Consider the following 21,589-nt stretch of genomic DNA (forward strand, 5'->3'; position numbering starts at 1 on the left):
AGGTATCTCGCTACTCTCCTCTCCAGCCACAATGTTCGGTATTGAGAATAATAGATGAACAATCAGTTTTGGGGGAGCTTTGTCCCTTAGAGAGGTTTCAGACGAGCACAGAATGCGTCATTAATGCTGAATGACGCTAAAATTATCTTTCGTTCACACGAGACACGACTAAGGAAAGTTCGCGAATTCGGTGGTTTTTCGTTTGGCACCGATAAGGACATAAAACGGGTCCTTCTCAGGTTAAAGAAGCACAGAACACGTTTGTGAGGGACAACTTTCTTGGGTATAAAGGGGCACTGATTCGAGAAAGGGCACTTTCTCACATATAAAACGGGTCCTTCTCAGGTGAAAGGGGCAAAGAAAACGTTCACGAGGGGGCATTTTCGGTAAAAATTGCCAATGATTCTAGAAATGGCACTTTCCAACACATAAAATTGGGGCCTTCTCAGGTGAGAGGGCCACAGAACACGATTGAGAAGGGGGCATTTTGTTTTCTTTTAAAAATGGCACTTGTGCGAGAAAGGGCATTTGGTAACACCTAAAACGGGTCCTCCTCAGATAAAAGGGGCACAGTACACGTTCGTGAGGGGGCATTTTCCTTGCGTAAAAAGGGCACTTTTCAGTGCTTCAAATAGTGGGGGCACTGTGCCCCCCCCCCCCGGTTCGCCGCCCATGTGAGCAAGATTTATTCAAGTCCTCTCGTGGCTGAATTCATATCCCTGCAAAATCTCGTGAATTGTGAGACTTTCTCAAAAAATGTTATCACTTTCGCCTCAAGTAAAATTGATTATTTTTGTACGATAGGAAATAATGAATGTTTCACTTTTATATTGGTAATTTCTATTGAATAAAATATTTTGATAAAATAAGTGAATTTCAGGCCTGAAAAGATGCTTCAAACGGATTTTTCTTATTCTGTTTTCTCTTGCAAATTGTGCTAAACTTTTTGTTTTGTGCCTCTTGATTTGTGGCAACTTTTAGATGCGTCAGCAGCCAGCTTTTCTCATCAAGATAAAAAAAAACGTGGTTTGGGTTGTGTGTGCGTGTCTATAGTGTGTGTGGATGTAAAGGTGGGTGTGTGCGCGGGCCCAGAGAATATTTTGCGTGTATGTGGGTGTTCCTGATTGTGAGGGTGTGTGGGTGTGTGTGTCATGCTGTATGATTATCAAGATCGCTTCCCTTCATTTTCCTCCTTCGAAACATTATCTTTCATAGCAAGTGCTGATATTTATATTGACATGGAAATTACGAAACGAAGTCCTGCCAAACTTTTTACAAAACCAAACAAATAGCGACACAAAATAAAAGGTCAATGATTTTGTGTTTTCGGTGTGTTAGTGTGCATTTATTGCCACAGCAATGGCCCAACATAAAATATGACGTAATGCAATTTATTGCACAAACAAACATAAATACTGACATGTCCATTGCATATTATAGAAGCACAGATAAAATATATTCAATAGCAAATATATTTACAAAATATGTTTTCACAGCATGAAAGAAAATATAGGCCTATGTAATCTCAAGGCTCCAGATTGGACGGAATCATAAATTTCTGTAAACATATAGCTGCCCATGCGTATGGGCCTCTTAGAGAGCTTTCCAAAAATGATTTAATCACAAATACGTAAATGAATGGAAATGATGACATAAATATGATCAACGTAACTGATAAACTACGTAAATGGTGGTTTGTTTGAAGGAAATAGAATGTACTGTGTAAATAAAACCTTAGGTGTTAAAACGAACACAAGTCGGTCGATGTTGTGAGCGGATCCTATCGAGCAGGTGTTAAACATACACCATGGAGTTTGAATATAACACCAACCAATGTGTTATAATAACACCAAAGGGTATTTAACTAATTCAAAAGATTAAACACCGGTGTAGAGTACTTGGTGTACTAGTCTCTCTCAACACTTGACATCTTAATTTTCACCAATTTGAAATCGATGAAATTAGAAGAGAGCAAAGGTATGCGGCAAAAACATGGCAGAAAGTTTAACCAACTAAAAAACATTATCATACAAACTGACGAACGCATACACATGGATTAATTTAACTCAAAACAATCATAACGTAAAACAATATTTTCCATAGATATATGATCAGGCGATTTCTTGGGGATTTTTTTTTTCAATTTTCAATCATACTTATGAATATTTACCTGTTATTCGTTTATTACAACTTCCGATACATTCAAAGCATTTACCGATTGATTGCATTGTGACACTTTGACGACATTCCTATATGTCTATCGGTGTGATGTATTTTCTTTCATTTTACTGATAATAATACTTTTATTGTATCAGCTGCGACAACCAGTTTATCACAAAAACTCAGCATGGCAACATTCTTTGGAAGACAAAATTCACACACAGTTTACATTATGGATGCGTATTCAGACATACACACTTCAAAAGCAGCAGCAAAAATTCTCGAAAAAATATATGTTTCATTCTTCAACAGCAAGAAATGTCTATATGCTTAAATTTGATAGCATTATGTTTTAAGCGTTTCAAGTTGAAAAAAAAACATTCCTCTTTTAACTCATTTTTTTAAAACATCATTGTATATTTCCACAGAATTCCACCATTTTGACTGAAAATGACGGCCGAAATCTTTTTTGTTTCTCACTCATGACCTATTTCTCTTTTGAATCATGGTAATACGTTATGAATCATCATAGAGCGTCAATGAATATACACTGTAAAAACTGCGGTGTTAAAACTGACACCAATTGGTGTTAATAGAGGACCACACCGTGAGGTGTTAAAATTACAACCTAGAGATTAAACATAACACCAAAGAGTGTAAATGTAACAAGAAAAGGTGTTGTAATAACACCTATAGGTGTAAAATTACCACCACCAATTTAACATTGGTGTAAAATAACTGGTGTGGTCCTCTATGTACACCGGTTAACACCACAGATTTTACTGTGTTCTACAACATAATCGGCGCCTCATAGATGCTTTATATTATTATTGTAATTATCATCATCATTGTTAGCATAATTATCATTACATTTATTAATGTTATTATTATTGGTATTACTATTATCATCGTCGTCGTCGTCGTCATTTATAACGAGACTTTTAATGTCCTTTTCGTAAAGGATAGGGCTAATGCCTCATACTTTTTGTTATCCATGTATGGTTGCTAAGCGACTTCATTCTCATTCTGCTTCTTCCTCGACCTCATGTCCCTCTTCCTCTTCTTCTGGATATTCGGACCCCACCCCTTCTATACCCCCGTAGGGCCCTTCGTCCAATCTTAGGGTCGTACAATAATACTGCGACCTCGACACATCGAGAAGAGTCAGCGCGGCGCTTTCGAACCCGCACGCGATGAGGCGATTGCAGAGCGCGCCCGTCGATGAAATTACCCGTCGATCGCGGCAGAGGACAAGGGCTCGGGAGAGCTGCTCCTGCGGGTCGCGGTATTCGCGTTTGATCTGGGCGACGGTCCGGTCATCGAGACCGTTGATGAGCTGGGATGGGATGTTCTGGACGATCGAAGGCCACTCGTGAGCTCGACTGACGTGAACCCACGAGCCGACATACCGTAGACAGAACTCACTCATTGCTCCTGGAAGTTAAATGGAGGAGAACAAGAGAGATACGGGTGAAAAGGGAACCTTGATAATTTATAATCACCAAACTTTTATCCAAGATCGTGACCGTTGTCCACATCAATGTCATTGAAAATTACCTTCATCATCATATTCACCACCACCTCTATAGGGATGATGCCATTACCAATTCGTCAGAGTCACGGCATTCATCACATCGGCCATCATTTCCGTAATCGTCATTATCACAGTCAATATTGTCATAATCGCCATTACAATCAATAACACCACCACCACCACCATCAACATCATCAGTGTCATCATCACTATCAATTTACCTTTTGAAATATCTACAGATCCCAAGCGATCGATGACGTCGACAGTGGATCCAAGCTCCGCCTTGTCGAGTGCGCTGATGAGCTCTGTGTGTGACGCGTACTTCCCTCGGGTTTCTTTCCAGCGCGAGAGCAGACGATAACCAAGAAGTGCAGATTCCTTTCCCGCGGGAATCTTCATTGGGGCCGTATCGACATGCAGTTCGTCAGCCAACGCTTGCATGCTATCGGTAGGGATGAGTGTTGCTATGTGCCGTAGACCTAAAGACGGAATTGATGATACAAATTATTAGCACGTTTCAAATGATACTTCTCTAAAAACACGACGACGTTCCAATGTTTTGTATCTAATCTTAACCGTTCTCACCTGACAAATTGAATTCGATGATTTTGTGTAGTATGGTTTTAATTTTAGAAAAAAAAAACATATCCGATATCGACGAATGCCTATTGGTATTTGCGTCGATCATCTTACGATCAACTACTCTACGATTAGACTGCGGGCTATATACGATTGGTATGATTTCATCATTTCCGCAAATTGAAAGTTTCCATGTGTTGACATACAGGGCTAAATAAAAATTAGAAAAAGGTATATGGCTACAGCAGAGGCCTTACAGGTATTGTGCAGATATCGTACGAAGCCCTTGCGCGCTGATCGTACAATACCCGTACATCGATCGTAAGATGACCCTGTGGTGATCGTATCACAATGCTTGTACATCGAACGATGTCCCACAATCATCTTAGGATGCCCCATTGCTGATCGAACGATACCCGTTCATTGTACAATGCCTATTTGCTGGTCGTAAGATACCTCTACCTCGTATGATGTCCCAGTGCTGAACTTACGATGCCCATAACCCATGCGATGCCCTTGGGCTGATCGTAAAATACCCGTATATTTGTACGATGCCCCTGCGCTGATATTACGATAGTATGATACCCGTACATTATTCTATGTTCCTAAAATTTGATAGATTGTGATAAAAATGAAGAAGACAGCAGAAAATTAAAAATACAGATTTAAAATGTATTTTACTATACTTATACTTACGTTTATCATCAATTAAGACCTCATCAAGGATGGCTGGGTTCTGTTCAAAACCTAGATCTTCCATGTGAGCCATCAGGTTCTCATAAGATGCCCTCGAGTCCTCATCACCGCCCTTCTCCTTCCACTTGACAAGGGCATTGAGCAGGTAGAGACGCTTGTTGAAATCGAGGCCGTACTCCCGCGTGATCTCCCGCTTTTCGTCGTCAGTGAGGCCGAAACGGTCGACGAGAGCGCAGATTTTCTCTCTGCTCATGTCTTTGGTGACTGTTCGTAGCATGACGACTAGGGGGATAGAAACACATGAAATGTTTATTGACGGTCCTTGGTACCGTTTCATAAAGAATTTGTTGTAACAAAAATAAACAATCTTTATAAACAAATCTTCTAGCAGCCAATCAGATTGAAAGATTTTAGTAGCTTTAAACTGTTATTTCATTTTATTTCAACAAGTTTTATGTCGCGGTTCCCTTGTACAGTTCATCATTTTTTCGTTTCTCTTCACTTGTTTGACTTCTTAGCTTTCATTTTCTATTCATTTTCCTCACTTTGTCTTCCAAATCAATCTTTATCCTTTGCTCTTCTCGATCATGACACCCCTCAAGTTTGCCATTGATTGTTATTTGCAGGGGCGCAAATCTCTCCCAAAAGGTAGGGGGACAAGGGTCTGGAAAATTTGACAAGCAAAAACATTTTAAGGTCATTTCGATGAAAATAAATTTTACAAGCAAAAAAGGTCACCTCGTCCCAAAACACACGTTTTTTTTCCCATTTTGAGTGATATATTTCTTTACATCACCAAAGACTAGAAATAGTCGGGGGACATTTGATATTGTGTCCCCCCCCCTATTTTGAGTAGGGGGGACACGTCCCCACTGGGATTTTCGCCCATGGTTATTTGAGTGCAGTTCCTACATTTCTTTTACTATACAATATACAGTGCGTATCAAAAAAAGTTTACACTTAGAAAAAATCCTGTAAAATTATACATTTGTAATATCCTGAAGATTTTCCCACATTTTATCATTGGTACAGATCCATTTAATCAAATGATGATATAACTGTCGAAAAATATTTCCGCTTGAGTGAGCACCACTTACTTTTGAAAAGCTGGTGAAAAATGATTTGCGCAGAACTTTGAAATAGTTATGCAAATAAAAGTAGCCCTTAATCATTAAGAACACGTGGAATTTATATAGAAAAATTGATTTGAAGATATCTTTAACCTTTTTTAACTTGTTTACTTTCCCGAAACCCTTCGAAGAGTGCATTGCGCCCCACCCCACTCCCCCATACACCGAGGCCATCGTGACAATATTTTCTTTACACTGAGCTGTGAATTACATGAAATAACTTAGGCTTGATTTTCATTGTGTTAATCATTTTCAAGCTTGGGAAAAGTGTGGAGAAACAAGTATTAAATGAAAAATGAAAATAATGTAAACCCACTTTAAAATGATAAAAACTTAGTGAAAAAATGCTGGAGATGTCTGATATTAACTTTTCTTCAGATTCAGTTATGTCCTCAGATCCAGCTGGCACAAAAAGTGTAAAGGTTGTGCTTACTAAGTGTTGAAATTTCAATTTGGGTGGAAAATTGTTACAAAATGGTTGAATGTATCTGTTTTATTTCAACTGACTGAAAGTGCAAGGGAAATGTATGAGAAATGTTTCGCAAGGTAAGTTTGATTTCGCCCTTTCCCCTTGACACAGCGTGAAAACAAGCATTTCTGCGCAAACAGATTTCTGCGAGCTTTACAAAAATGGACAGTGCTCACTCAAGTGTAACATTTTGTCAAAACTTTTAATTTCATTTGATAGATGAGACCCAAACCTAAGATTATATGTGAAAAAATTACCCACATGTTGTATGATTTTTAATTCCCAGAGCTTTTTCAAATTTTAAACTTTTTTTTGATACGCACTGTATATCTAACTCTATTTAATCAAATCATCGTTTGTATATTTTACATGTAAATTTTGACCCGGTTATCTTACATATCCTTCACATTCTTTTATTTTTGTTAAAACCTCCATCTCTTTCATTTTACTTGTAATTTGCGCCATGTAATAGAGCTCAATTAAAAACTTCAAAATTAACAACATCTCTGGGTTTATTTCGTCTCATTCAATCTGTCAATAATTTTGCTTATTCCTAAAATGTCTATACACACGCCACTATCCCATTTTATAGCCCCAACATCCATTTACCTTCTCCTTTTTGTCAAATGATTACTTACTATCTCTGACGTCGACTGACGTCATATCAGTGACCTCCTCGGCAACCTGTGGAAGGCTGATGTAGCGCAGTGCCCTCAAAAGTAAGGAATGGTTAGCTCGTCCTCGAAGCTTCTTATGTGTGTCTTCTCGCCATCGCCATATGATCTAGAACAAATTATTTTCGAAATTCGTGGTAGATAATTGAAGAGAGACAGATCTAAAAGGTTTATTCCATTCCTCGTCATTATGAAATTAGGCAATTCCATAAAATAATCAACCTTTTTGTACGTCCAGCCCTCCATTTTTCTCAAGTTTTACTTCACTTCATAAGCTGACCAAATCATGGTCATTAATTTTGAGAGTATTACAGACTGTCCAAAGATCAAGTAATCAGAGACAGGAAATTTCATGAAGGTCCCACATAATAGGGGATTGGAGGTACATATATTTTACGGATTTGCCAAATTGTTAAGATTATTTTAAAAGACCAAATACAGTTCGACCTCTCTTATCCGGCCTCCCCTTATCCGGATCTCTCTATTATCCGGACGCACACTTGCCGAGATTTTTTTTTTTTAAATCTAGTACAGGTACGTGAGGAAATGAGATTTCAATCTGAACTCAATCCTATACATAAACCCACTCTGATTACATATATTTCCCAACATAGTCACCCTACACCAAACATATTTTTCATGAAAATATCTCACCCAAATCACCAAAAGAACTTTAGGAATTATAATTTCCAGTAAATCAGGGTGCAGCGCAAACATTTCATCACGTTTCTCTTTTTGATTCGCGGGAAAATACGTCTTGCTAGCTAACTTTAGGCCTCAATACGGACAGCGCCATCTATCATGTTTGAGCCTACAGTCAGTGGAACAATGGCTGACATTGCGAAGCTGCGATACTCGCCGCGATGATCTAATTTTAAAACTTGGTTTGATCGAGTCATTCACTTTCTTTCGAAGTATGCTCGATGTATACCTCAGTCATTTTAGCAGGTAAATTATCCAAGAGTTTTGGCCATCGATCGATTTCATTTCAATAAAAAACACTGCCTATAATTTGCACAGGCTCTGCAGTGAATATTGTCTTTACCGTACGCCCACTACAATAGTGCAGTGTAGCTACCGCCGCCGGCCTGGGGAGGCAGCCGGCAGCGCAGCTGCGTGTATTTAATATTGGGTCTCCCAGATCCGGATAAATCCCTTATCCGGATTGGTGCTGGTCCCAACGTGTCCGGATAAGAGAGGTCGGACCTATCAGTGTATCTAATATGGCTTGACTTGCTACTTCATTTCCTCATATCATTTTCATTGTTCAACTATTCTTAGGGGGTCAATATATGCAAGTTGTCGTTCATTTTTCTTCTTCAATCATTAATGAGCATCCGCATAAACATAAGAAAAAACTTGATTGAAATCATACCTGGAATTTAAACTCGGCCATTTCGGTATAGAATTTTTCCTTGACCTCATCCAAGTTGACTTTCATAGCATCAGCAAGGGGTTGGCAGTCTCCAGGCAGATGTTTGGCTACTCTTCGAAGACCTAATCAGGAATAAGATGAATAAATATTACTTTTAATTTAAGAAAAACAATCTGTCAGGCAGACAGAGAAAAAATATCACCACAAAATTTCCAGACGTATCATGTGTCACTAACTATATATATGTCTTATCTTTATCTTATCCAATATTATCTTATTGTAATCTAAAACTTAGATTCTTTTATCCTGTTACTTTTCCCCATCTTCCCTTTTGTCATCATAAAACCTTGTATCATTTTTCTCATTAGATATATTTTACTGTCATCTCATCTAATAGTATCTTATCTTGCCTTATGGCGACTTTTTCATTTTATCTTAGCTTTTTCTTAGCTTAGCTTATCTTAATATGTTATCTCATATAGCGATATATTATCTTATCTCGACTTAGTCATACGTTACGCCTTGTCGACGCCTTTAAGGGGATACACCAAACGCTACGCCACCTTAAGCCACCATTCTAACTTACGTCCTTCCGTTAGTAGGTTCCTATTGAGTGTAGCTGCTGCTGATTTCATCTTGACGGCCTGGAAGGCTTCAATGAGCTTCCGAAAAGTGGCATTGTCCCCCTGCTCCCCCTTCCACTTGTCGAGGACACCGTACCGTTGTTCGTCGAAGTCGCGATGATGAGGGAGCATGCCGAGGTTGAGGACCTCGACTTCGCTTAGACCGAAGAGATGCATGCAGAGGGGGGTGACGAAATCCTTGGGGATGTTCTTAGAGATGGTGCGCAGAACGACATCTGAAAAGGAGAGTGAAAATCGTATAGATAGTGGAATAGTGGCGAACTCTTTATACTAAATATTTTTAATTTTTATGTTTCGGACCTGCCACAACCGGCTTTAAAGGGTACCCTAAACATTTTATGTAATGCTTGATGCAATTATGTTATATTTAATTTGCATGGTTGAATAAATTGAAATTGACCACAATATACCAGACTGCAATATACACAATAAATAGGTGATGGTGGTTGTTGCTTTTTTTGGATAAAGAGGAGGAGATGAACTGATGAAAAAGAGGAGAAAAGGAAGGGGTAGGTGAACAAGATGAAAAAGAGAAGTAGGTAATTAAAGGAAAAGGACAGGAGGAAGAGGGGAAGATAAATATGATCACCTTCAAAATAAAAGTATTCAAAAATAGTCAATGGGGCTTTTAAAGGGCAATAAGATATTCCTATTATATGATTATGGGAAAGAATGTTTTCGATCTTTAATATTTTAACAGGAGACAGAAAGTGATGTCGCGAACCGAGGCAATAAAGAATTCTAACTATATACGCAAGATGAAAAGTGATGGTGATAGTGGTAGCGATGATGACGAGATTATTGTGGTGTTGTGATTGTTATGGTGACGACGATGATAGTAATGACGACATCGATATTGATGACAACAGCGATAGTGAAGATGGAAAGATAATGATGTTGGTAATAAGAATGATTTTGATCAATCAATTAAGACATTATAGTGAGGTGTTTACCTTTCGTCAGACTATCGTCATCATAAGTTTCTTGGACGTCAGGGGGCGCTGGTACATCTCTGTCCTGGAAAGTCATAAAGTACAGTATCCCAAATGGATTAATATTAAATCAACAACCAAATAACCTGATCTATTTAGAAAATATTTATCTTATTTTCTCAACTGTTTCGTGAATATTAAATGCATAACCAAGCCACCATGTTATATTTGACGATTTGAATATTTATAATTACTTGTCTTATCAAAATATGCTTTGGTTAAATTCGGATACAAAGGTGTCCGAACATTGCTCCTCCATCATTATGCTCATAGATTGATATTTTGTTCTACCCCCCCCCCCGTCTGTCTCTCCCTCCCTCACCCACTCTATCTATATTTCTCTCCATCTCTCTCTCTCTCTCTTTATTCCTCAAACCCTCGTCTTCCTTATTATCTTTACTATACTTTCATCGTTCCACTTCACTCTCCTCTCCTCTACTACCATCCCCATCCTACCCCGTCCTCCTCTGTCCTCTATCTCCTCCCAAAAAAATTCTTCACCCCGTCTTACTGCCCTCCACCCAGTTCACCCAAATATTATGCCCCAAACTTCTTGCCAAAGAAATCGTCCCTTTATTTGTAATTTCATCAGATTTCACTTTGTCGTATTATCTCTGAAGAGTTAATGATTTCAATTTCCTTTTCCACTTTCTGACGATGAACTTACCTTAAAAAGAACCAATTTGCTTGACGATGCTATGTTACCAAGGACGCTCTCGAGGTTATTCATAATGAACTGGCGACCGCTTCCCTTATTGGTCGTTCCGGCGTTAAGCGTAACGCGGTGAAGCAGGACCTTACCGGCATACTCCGGTTGATATCTACCGCGGTAAACTCCGGTAATGAAGAAATCCTTGCGGTTGGGACGGTTGCGTATATACCGCACGAGGAAACGATCTTTCCGGTAGCTGTTGTCAGTGAAAGTGTTGACCTTGATGTCACCTTGAAAAGTAGATTGAACGGAAACAAATTTTAGCATTTAAGTAGTCTGGTGGTGAAGTTTTAGTACGCACAAGACTTTAATAAAGGAGGACATATTAATCATTCGCTGAAGAAAACTTATATAGCAGACATTCAATATCAAGTAATGGACAATGCTCACCTGTTAGAACATTTCAATATAGGCCTTATGAGGAAAAAAAGATAAAAAATTATATCATAAATGTGACATAAATTTGTAGATAAAATAACTTATCAATATTTATCGAATCATTTAGAGGATAAATGTAGACAGTGCTAATCATGTTTTTGTTTTGAGATTGTAGCGCAAGTATATAGTATATACTTGCGCTACAATCTCAAAACAAAAACATGACCCCTATATATACAAAAACAGCATTGGCTAATCGAGTGTTCCGTTACACAAGTGATAAATAAATGAATAAAAATAACAATAAACTTGAAAGTCATATGGTAATATATATATATTGTTTTAATGTCTTGTTAATATCTATATATTTTAAATCTGTATAAGTTGTGCCTTGGTCTATATGGAGGTGCACATCTTTCATTTGTTTTATTTTTGTTTGTTTCTTTTATAATCTGAAATTTGGGAATTTATTCGTTGATTGGTTTTACTGATAAGATTACACTTTTGTTCTTACAATCCCTGTAATTAATAATTAATCAGAAAATTGAGCACTTATGAAGCGCCAATAAGTTGTATTGTTATCATTATTATTGTTGTTATTATTATTATCATTATTTTCATTTGATAATGTTCTGTTGATTCAATAAAAAAAAGGAAAGTTATCTGTTATAATTATATGTAATATTTTCGTATATCCTCCTATTTGTATTGTTTGTTTAATTCAATTTCATGATGATGAAACTCTTACCAACAAGACGTATGTAGAAGGCCTCCCCCGTCATCGCACGTACGGGAGCGCTCCTATTCGACTCGCACATCGAATACCCATTCTCTTTCATCTGTTCGCACACCTTATCGCAGTCCTCGCCGTCCTTAACGAGATGGGCGACGATCTCGGTGGGGTCGTTGTCGCGCTGGTGCACGACGAACCGAATCATATCACGCTTGGGCTTCGGCATTGTTGACGTGATTACATACGGAGACGATGTCGATCAAATGATTTCAATTGTGAGACTGTTGTCGAAAATACAGACACATCACCTGGTAATGAAAGGATGATATGTTATAGTTAGGGATAAGGGGACATAATCATTATAGTTATGTTACCATCAGCCTATAACATTCTGCTCGTGGGTGCCTGACACTTGAGAATATTATACAGTATATAAACTCTAATTGAGTAACCAACAGTTTTACAGTTTCAGCCGAGGGCTACTTTTGACAAAAGAAAAGAAAGATAGATGTGAATGTCCTGGCAAGTTCTGTCTTGAGCATGTTGAAAATATATTTTAAATGCACTAGTACAATGAAATGAATTATTATTGCTATGCATTTATACGTTGTTGTATTACATTTTGAATAATTATTTCATTCGGTACTTGCAAATAAATGAAGTTATCAGTATTAAATTGAAATATGTGAAGAAACATGAACAAAGCACGTAATACTGATCATATGTGAATTTGTAGAACATTTTTCGTTTTGACAAGTATTAAAAGAAATGAATTCAAACGAAATAGAATAATGTGAATATGACTCTGAACAGAGAGCCATCTCGCATAATCATGTTTGGTATGAGAGGTGAGGGCGGCCGCCGCGAATATATCATTTTCTTCAATATATAATATATCCCTCCCAAATCCCCCCCCCCCAAAAAAAATGAGTATAGCAGAGGCATAGGGTTTCTGTGTTTGATAAACCATTTATTTTCTTAACGTTCAATGCACTGCAATGCTTCAAATTAAATTCTTCAGTAGTTTGTAAAGCTGATGTATCAATAAGGTCACAATAGAAGCTCTTCGTAACAATGGTCTCCAAATAAATACGTGGGTCTGTGATACAAATACGTTTTGCCAGTGGCTTTGTAAACTCTGGTAAACATCGATGGATTGCCTTGTTATGGTTTAGTTACGTGCCTTATAGTTTTCACTGAATCTAGTACCACTACTTCAGGACTTATTGGTCTCTGCACGTTCTAGGTGTATTGATTGTACATGATGAACGGTTTGCATGCAAGAATCATAAGCAAAAAAAAAGATTGTTTCGATGAAGACGAAATGTATACAACGGATGTTCAAAACCACTGTCATAACTTCAATTATAATATGTACTCAATGGGATCACTTTGACCAATCCTTTTTAAGAGTGTAATACAGAAATGTTTGATGGAACATGGAAGATTGGTGTACGGATCCCATGGATGCGATCTCCAACTGCATATGCTTTACTACTCACAGGCTTCATAACCATATCATGGTCACTTTAAATTTTTTTTTTTCACCACGTTTTGTATAAACCCGTCACTCTAACAAGAAGTTGTTTAAAACTAAATAAAAATATGTTTACAACTTTACACACCTTGTTCAAAACTTTAAGTTTTTAGTGTGATGGGTTTTAACAACGTGTTTACATGTTAGTTAAGCTTTATATTGCGTTTTCCTTTCAGAGTACGCATACCAAACTATTTTTCTCTTGGTCTTTGCCGGGGGTCTTTGATAAAAATGTTCTATTCATGAATAATATTTATCGATATCTAAGCAGTGAGCGAGGTTTAAACAGACCTACAAACAAGAAATTAAAAAAAAATCAGTTTATAATATTTGGTATTCAACCACCGTTCAAAATCTACATCTTGTAACTTAATGAACAATTACAATGGAAGTAATTGATACACAAAATAGTATTTAAATCATATTTATGGACGTTCTTTTTTACGCAAACTTCTAATCAAGATATACCACGAACGTGTTTAGTGATGGATGAAATCTATGTGGAAGTGGTGGAACGCAGTTTGAAGGCATAATCTGTTGCTATGTCTTGCAAGCCTGTTGTAAGCTTATACATCTGTGATATGTGAGTAAACAGGTCTGTTGCCAGATATATTAAGTAAACTTCGATCAAACACTAAACTTTTACTTTCACTCGTTCCCACTGACTGACCTTTCATCCTGCTAATTCATGTAAATCGTATTTTCAAGATCACTTCACTAAATACTTTTCTTCCCCTCAAACACTTACCCGTCAGAAGATATCTTCCCTTGATTTTCCCCTACTTCACGGAAAAGGAGAAGTATTCCAATCCAAATGGGGGGTAAAAGCCTCAATGTTTACCTCTTCCGTGCCGCTACCGGTTCAGCTCGACCCGTTGGTTGACAAGCTACTATAAAAATCGAAACGTGAATGTGTCTGGTGTGTGCGGGAGGCCCCGGTGCGATAGCGTGACCTGCTGCCTAGTTACCAACACGACCTTTTCATTCTGCATGGATCGAAGAATACCCCCTCACAATGCCCCCCCCCCCCCCCCTCCTCCTTCGGTCGTTGTCATCTTCGTCGTGTCAGGTTGCCTCATGTCTCCTCCCCTCTCTCTTCCATTTATTCTTTCTTTCTCACTCTCTTTTCGTCTCTTCTCTTCCCTTTCCCTTCTTTTCCTCTCACTCTCTCTTTTCCTCTCTTCTCTTTCTTTTCTTTCTTTCTCACTCTATCTTCCTCACTCTCTCTTTTCCTCTCTTCTCTTTCTCTTCTTTCTCTCTCACTCTATCTTCCTCACTCTCACTTTTCTTTTCTTCTCTTCTCTTTTCTTTCTCTTCTTTCTCTCTCACTCTATCTTTCTCACTCGCTCACCTTGCAACCTCTCTTCTCTCCATCCCTCTGAACGAATCACATTTATTTCTTCCCTATCCCCAAGCTTTTTATGTTTGATATTATGTTCGATATTTTCTCAAATATTTGCATCCTCTAAAGATCTCTAAATTCTCATTCTCTTCAGCTTTTCATCGTCAACCCTTTCCTTCTCTCCATCTCCTGACCATACATGCCAATTCACCCCTCTCCCCCTCTGTCTTCTTCTTCTGCTTCCTTCTCTCCTTCTCACTCGCTTTCATTGGTAGATTCGGCATTCAATTCATTCACAAATTGCCATCGATCGGTGCAAAAGATCTTTAGAACCGAAGGGTGAACAATCTTCTTAACATGGTGATAATAAAGACGAAATCGATTGTTGAAAGTCAACCAAGCATTGGTAGATATGAATGGAAAAGAAAAACACCTTCTCGACAAAGTACTACTGAAAAAAATCTGTCACCTTCCCCCTCCCCGTCTCCGATTCTACTACTCCTTTCCAAATTGCCAATTCGTCTACTGCCAACTCGTCTACTCACCAAAATCTATTTTCATTTAGTCTAATGCCACTCCGTCCATTAACATCTCGTCTAACAACCATTTGGTCCAATCATCACTTCGTCTTATAACCATTTCGTTTATGACCATTTGTCTCATAACCAGTTGGTCTATTATTTCATTTTCATTCATTTTTCACAATTACCACTTAGTCCAATTGGACCAAATGGTCTATAGACTAAATGGCTATTGGACCTACTGGTTATTAGACGAAATGGAAGTTAGACCATGTGGATAGTGGACAAACTGATAGGAGATCAAAAGATAGTAGACGAGTTGGCAATTGGCTTAAGACGAATTGGAAACTAACCCTTCGAAATCCATTGTTTTTTTCTATTTTTCCCTCGCCACCATACACCCAATTTTCTTGCAAAATAAAATATCCTTCCTGGCTTGCTCTGCTCCATTTTTTAAATTATTTCATCCCTTTTCCTTCCTCCTTCCCAATGTCCTCCTTTCCTTCTTCATCTCCTCTTTCTCTTTTTTTCTTCCTTTTCCACCTCTTCTCCTTCCTCTCCTCCTTCTTCGCCCTCATCATTTCCTCTCATCCTCTTACTTTTCTTTTAGATCTTACTTTTTCTTCATTATCTCCCTTCTCCCCTCCATTACTCCTCATCCCCTTTACTTTTACACCAACCAAAGAATCACAAAAACACACTGAACAAAAATTCATAAAACCACATTCATGTATATAAAAAGCGTCACCGCCTGATTGTAATTCTTCTCTACTGCCTCTGCTCAAAGCACATTAGTGTCAATAATAATAACAATGATACTATACCTTTTACAAATATTCTCCCACCTATTTCATCTAAATCCATTGCCTTTATAAATATGAAAGATTACTGTAACATGTCATACAGTTTCCCCAAAATACAATGACTATATTATATAATTTTATACATCTCTACAGGTGAATAATTACAAATCAATGATACATTGATAAGTGTGATATAGAATTCTCAGGCATCCTCATCTGATACATATCTAAAATGCATTAGAAATCAATGAACTGTTATTTTACCAGCTATGGACAAGTTACTGTTTGAAGCTGCTGTTCTAAAAGCACTTAATAGGATGGGTAGAGTTCACCTCCTCAATGCAAGAATATATTCAAATTTAACTCCTTGAATTCCCACATAATCAAATGCAATGAGCGAAAATATGATCGATGCTTAAGGCAATGACCCAACGATATACAGTGATACACATTGCAATACTTACAGGGATGATATATGTGCTATATATAATAAAAAACACTGAAGACATTATTCTCAACCATTTTTTCCTTCACTAAAGTATGACGTTGAATCGTTTTTGCTTTTTGTGATTGTCTTTTTCAGGATATAACCACAAGGATCTACAATTCGCAGGAAGAGTAGCTTAATTTTGTTTAAAGACACTTTGCATACTAAACACAGACGAAAATGCATATCACTATTGGAGAAAGTGTACTATATCCCACTATTACTACATGTACATATTAGCATTAAAATGTATGAAATATTAATAATTCATACAGTGTTATGAGAAAAATCCTTGATCCGATATATATTTGGTCACATCAAATATAACCAGGGTCAGAAACCAACAATTTGAGCACCAGAATGATGTATAGTAGGTGGACCTACATACATTAACATGCATTCTAAGACTGAGGTATAGTTCTAAAATGGTTTGAATTTGACTTACATAACTTCTAAATAAAAGATCTATTGTTTAAGATTTGTATCAGTTTTCCTTCCATAATTACATAATAATGTTTTTTATGTAAGCCATTCTAAGTCAGATGTAATTATTTAGAAACTGCAAGACACCATTTCATAATAAATAAGAAAAGTAAATCATTAAATGATCCAAAGCAACCATGGGCCAAAAGTAACATGTGAATTTGTGCGTCCCACAATGCATTTGCCACCAACCTTTATTACGTTGAAAGGCCCACTAGGTTGACAACTTTTTTAACAGTGAGAATTTAAAAAATAAGCGCATGTCAAACTGAATAATGTATTCCACACACCGAGAAAGAAAAGTGATGAATACTGTGGTATGAAACAGATAATATCCACACAAAAAAATGTTCATGGAAAGTTTCTTACAAAATACTCTTTTTCTAAGATTTTGTGTCAATATGATTAAAACACCCAAAATGAACCCATTATATCTCATTCTGTACCATGTAGAAAGATAAAACAATAAATCTTTCACAGAAGAAACACAATGTGCCTGAACCAATGGTTTGTACAAAATAAACAAAAACAATGACGAATCTAAAAACAGGTAAAAATCCTAAAATGATTAGAAACATGGTACAAGCAAACCAAGTAAAAAAACTGATGCCATTTCTGATCTAATGATGAAAATTACAATAAACTATGAAAGGTAATTTATGTTGAGCACATATCCACTTTGTTACATGGAGATGCTCAAGGCTCTCCTATTTCTATTAGGCTTGTGACTACAAATTTTACGACACAATTTGAACACAGGAATTTGATTAAAGTCGATGTGCTTTAAATAATTTCTCAACATCAACTCATTGTTCAATAAAAAAAATTATACGAAAAACAAATGTATCTCAAAAAAGCTGCTACATGTATGCTTCCCCTTCAAATGATGTTTTTTTTAAAGGTCAAGTCCACTTCAGAAAAATGTTGATTTGAATCAATAGAGAAAAATCAGACAAGCACAATGCTGAAAATTTCATCAAAATCGGATGTAAAATAAGAAAGTTATGATATTTCAAAGTTTCGCTTATTTTCAACAAAATAGTTATATGAACGAGCCAGTTACATCCAAATGAGAGAGTCGATGATGTCACTCACTCACTATTTCTTTTGTTTTTCATTGTTTGAATTATACAATAATTCAATTTTTACGAATTTGACAATTAGGACCTCCTGAAGCACAAAATGTTAAAATAATGGAATTCCATGTGTTTAGGGAGGAATGAAACTTCATTTTACATGACAATGACGAGAAAATCCAAATATTTCATATTTCATATAATAAAATACAAAAGAAATAGTGAGTGAGTGATGTCATCAACTCTCTCATTTGGATGTAACTGGCTCGTTCATATAACTATTTTGTTTAAAATAAGCAAAACTTTAAAATACAGTAACTTTCTTATTTTACATCCGATTTTGATGAAATTTTCAGTGTTGTGCTTGTTGAATTTTTCTCTTTTTATTCAAATCAAGTTTTTGTTGGGGTGGACTTGCCCTTTAAATAAATGTTAAGGATAAAAGGATGCACACATCATATGCAGTGGTGTTCAAAACTTAATGAACCCAAGAAGAAAATGAAGATATTTAAGGCATGGTCACATCGCCCGAGCGTTGTTGGAGCGGCCGTGGAGCGGTAGGGAAAGAGGGCCGAATTTGGCTCACAAAATTGGGAAAAAATCACAACTCAGTGACATGCAAATGAGACAGTCAATGATGTCCCTCACTCACTATTTCTTTCCTTTTTCATTGTTTGAATTATACAATATTTCACGACCAACTTGATTGAAACATATAGAATTAAACAATGCTAATTGCACATGTTCAGGGAAGAATTAATTGTCCATTCACATGACAACAGGGTGAAATTGTAATATTTCATATAACATACAAAAGAAATAGTGACGTATCAGTCTCCTCATTTGCATACCGACAAGGATGTGAATATAACTGTTTTGTGAAATTAAGCGAAACTTTAAAATGTCATAACTTTCTTATTTTACATCCAATTTTGATGAAATTTTCAGTGTCATGCTTGTTGGATTTTTCTCTTTTTATTCGAATCAACTTTTTGTTGTGGTGGACTTGCCCTTTAAAAAGACTCAAGGCATATCGATGCACTTTCCCTTTGTGCTGTAGTTAGTTTTTGACATTTGCATTAAAAAATCCATATTCATATGAGATCTACATAATTTACACACATGTACAGTTTGTACATGCAAACAAATGCTTCAAGGATTAAATCCCAGTATATACCCTATTCATGTACGCCAAGCTAAAAAAAAAGATCTAGAACCAATCACTTGTACTTATCCCATTGTATCAGGGATGCAAAGTTGTACCGGTTTATCGAACACTTTCTTTATCCCTTCACACATTTTATTTGTATGATTGATATCAATAAACACAAAATTCTACAATTTCATGCTGATATTACCAATACACATTCCTAAGCAAGACCACCCCCCCCCTTTCACACATGGTTTAAAGGAAACCAAAACCCAAGAAGAGAAGTAATCTTATTGGAAACAATAAAAAAAAAGTCTCATCAAAATCGGTTATGAAACAAGCAAGTTATGGGAGTTTGAAAACTCTTGTTGTCCTGTCTATGGGCATCCTCAAATTGGCAAACGTGCTTCAAAATGGTTGATTTTGTGGACAACTCTCCATTTGTTTTGTACACAAATTTTCAGATTTTCCTCATTATCTTTAAAATTGCATCTTGCCTCCTTCTGAGCACAACATATGTCATGGGAAAATATAATCCACACCATATATAAATATAATCCACACCTGGCTGCTATTGCTTCAAGCACCTCTGTGCTTATAATAGCTGGCCCCTGTATTTTACCGAACTATATCACATGCTTAGGTATGATTTAATTACCAGTCTTGTTTGTATTATTTACATTGTATCTTTTAAATTGTCACATTTAATTTGTATTCATTCAATTATGTGAACATATTAATCTATCATTGATTTCTGAATAAAATGCAGAAACTCCTGCAAAAAAAAAAATATGTCAAGGTCAGGAGGAGATAATATGAAATATGTAAAATAAAGGGGAAAATCTGAAAACATGTGTACAAAACAAATGGAGAGTTGTCCACAAAATCAGCCATTATGAAGCACGTTTGCCAATTTGAGGATCCACATAGTAAGTACAAGACTTTTTGACCGTCCATAACTTGCTTTTTTCATAACCGATTTTGATGAAACTTTTATTAAAATTGTTCCTCTCATTTTTCCCTTTCCAATAAGATTACTTCTCTTCTTGGGTTTTGGTTTCCTTTAATACATGTACTGCAGTATTACCACCGTACTTTGCAGGTATACATGTACAGGGGTCCAACAGTATTCAGTGATCTCCGTGTAAACAGCCTATGCTTGTTATCTAACAATAGCAGGACTATGTTAGAAAGTTTCTGATTTCATTAAAATTATTGCACACATAATCTGTGAGCACATACAGTATCAACTAAAAATCTGGGACATTTTACAACTTTTTGCTGAGATAAATGCAGTCAATAACTTTGCTTTGTGAAATTTCACAGTAATACAGTTATCGAAGTATTCTGTCTCAGACCTATCTAAGAATAAGCATCAAACAAAAAGAAGCAAATTCTATTAAATTTATTGACCCCTTAATTGAAAGGAGCAAATCTGCAACATTTGGTGGGGGGGGTGGAAAGCTGGCATATATGAATCGGGTAATAGTATAAACTATAAATGTAGTTTGGTTAATATAACCAACATTCTCTCTGCAAGAGCACATGAAGATAGTAAAAATAACCATCATATAAATACACAAAGCATAAATTACAGTGTGAGAATAAGACATCTTAATATTAAAAGTCCTCTCTGATAACAAGGGGATTGGTTAGGCGTGCTCTTTTCACAACAATTTACCAAGGCTGTTTCAAGCAGAGTGATGTTTACATCATATAATTAGTACATCAATTTGATCCCAAATTGAAATAATTTAGATATTATCTTTATACTGTATATCATAATGTAACGTTTGAGTACCAAATTTTCATCAACCCATGATGTTACCACATATTGCTGCATTTTACAACTACAACCCTTCTTCGCTTCTCACCAGAGATGGCGCTATATTTCCAGTGGTCCAGAAGAGAAATTAGGTGTTGTAAACAAACGGATTAAATGAGGCCATGCACATACATAATGCAACAATATCATAACCTTACATACATGGTGATAATTTCAAGCAAGAAATTGAGAAATCCCATCAGTAACTACATGTTTATCTCTGTATATCCACTTGATTGATTATAGGATTGAAATTTAAAGGACAAGTCCGAGAAAAATTCAACAAGCA

General features: G+C 36.7%; 1 protein-coding gene across 1 annotated transcript; it reads right to left on the reverse strand.

The window, feature by feature from the left end:
• Positions 1-2,861: 2,861 nt before the first annotated feature.
• LOC121432018 lies at positions 2,862-14,528 on the reverse strand. The gene is made up of 10 exons (XM_041629831.1): positions 14,362-14,528; positions 12,092-12,384; positions 10,921-11,195; positions 10,215-10,278; positions 9,204-9,476; positions 8,618-8,739; positions 7,207-7,351; positions 4,970-5,251; positions 3,916-4,173; positions 2,862-3,594 (listed from the first exon to the last, which is right to left on the reverse strand). Exons 2-10 carry the CDS (start codon positions 12,300-12,302, stop codon positions 3,182-3,184), a joined length of 2,043 nt encoding a protein of 680 aa, XP_041485765.1. The 5' UTR covers positions 12,303-12,384; positions 14,362-14,528; the 3' UTR covers positions 2,862-3,181.
• Positions 14,529-21,589: the final 7,061 nt, after the last annotated feature.

The sequence above is a fragment of the Lytechinus variegatus genome, chromosome 18 (genome assembly GCF_018143015.1).
Source record: "Lytechinus variegatus isolate NC3 chromosome 18, Lvar_3.0, whole genome shotgun sequence".
Lineage (NCBI taxonomy): Eukaryota > Metazoa > Echinodermata > Echinoidea > Temnopleuroida > Toxopneustidae > Lytechinus > Lytechinus variegatus.

Coding starts and splice junctions, on each gene's coding strand:
- LOC121432018 (XM_041629831.1), bottom strand. CDS start 12,302: ATGCCGAAGCCCAAGCGTGATATGATTCGGTTCGTCGTGCACCAGCGC. Junction 11,196..12,091: donor CTTCTACATACGTCTTGTTG/GTAAGAGTTTCA, acceptor CTACTTTTCAAG/GTGACATCAAGGTCAACACT. Junction 4,174..4,969: donor GGTCTTAATTGATGATAAAC/GTAAGTATAAGT, acceptor TTCCGTCTTTAG/GTCTACGGCACATAGCAACA.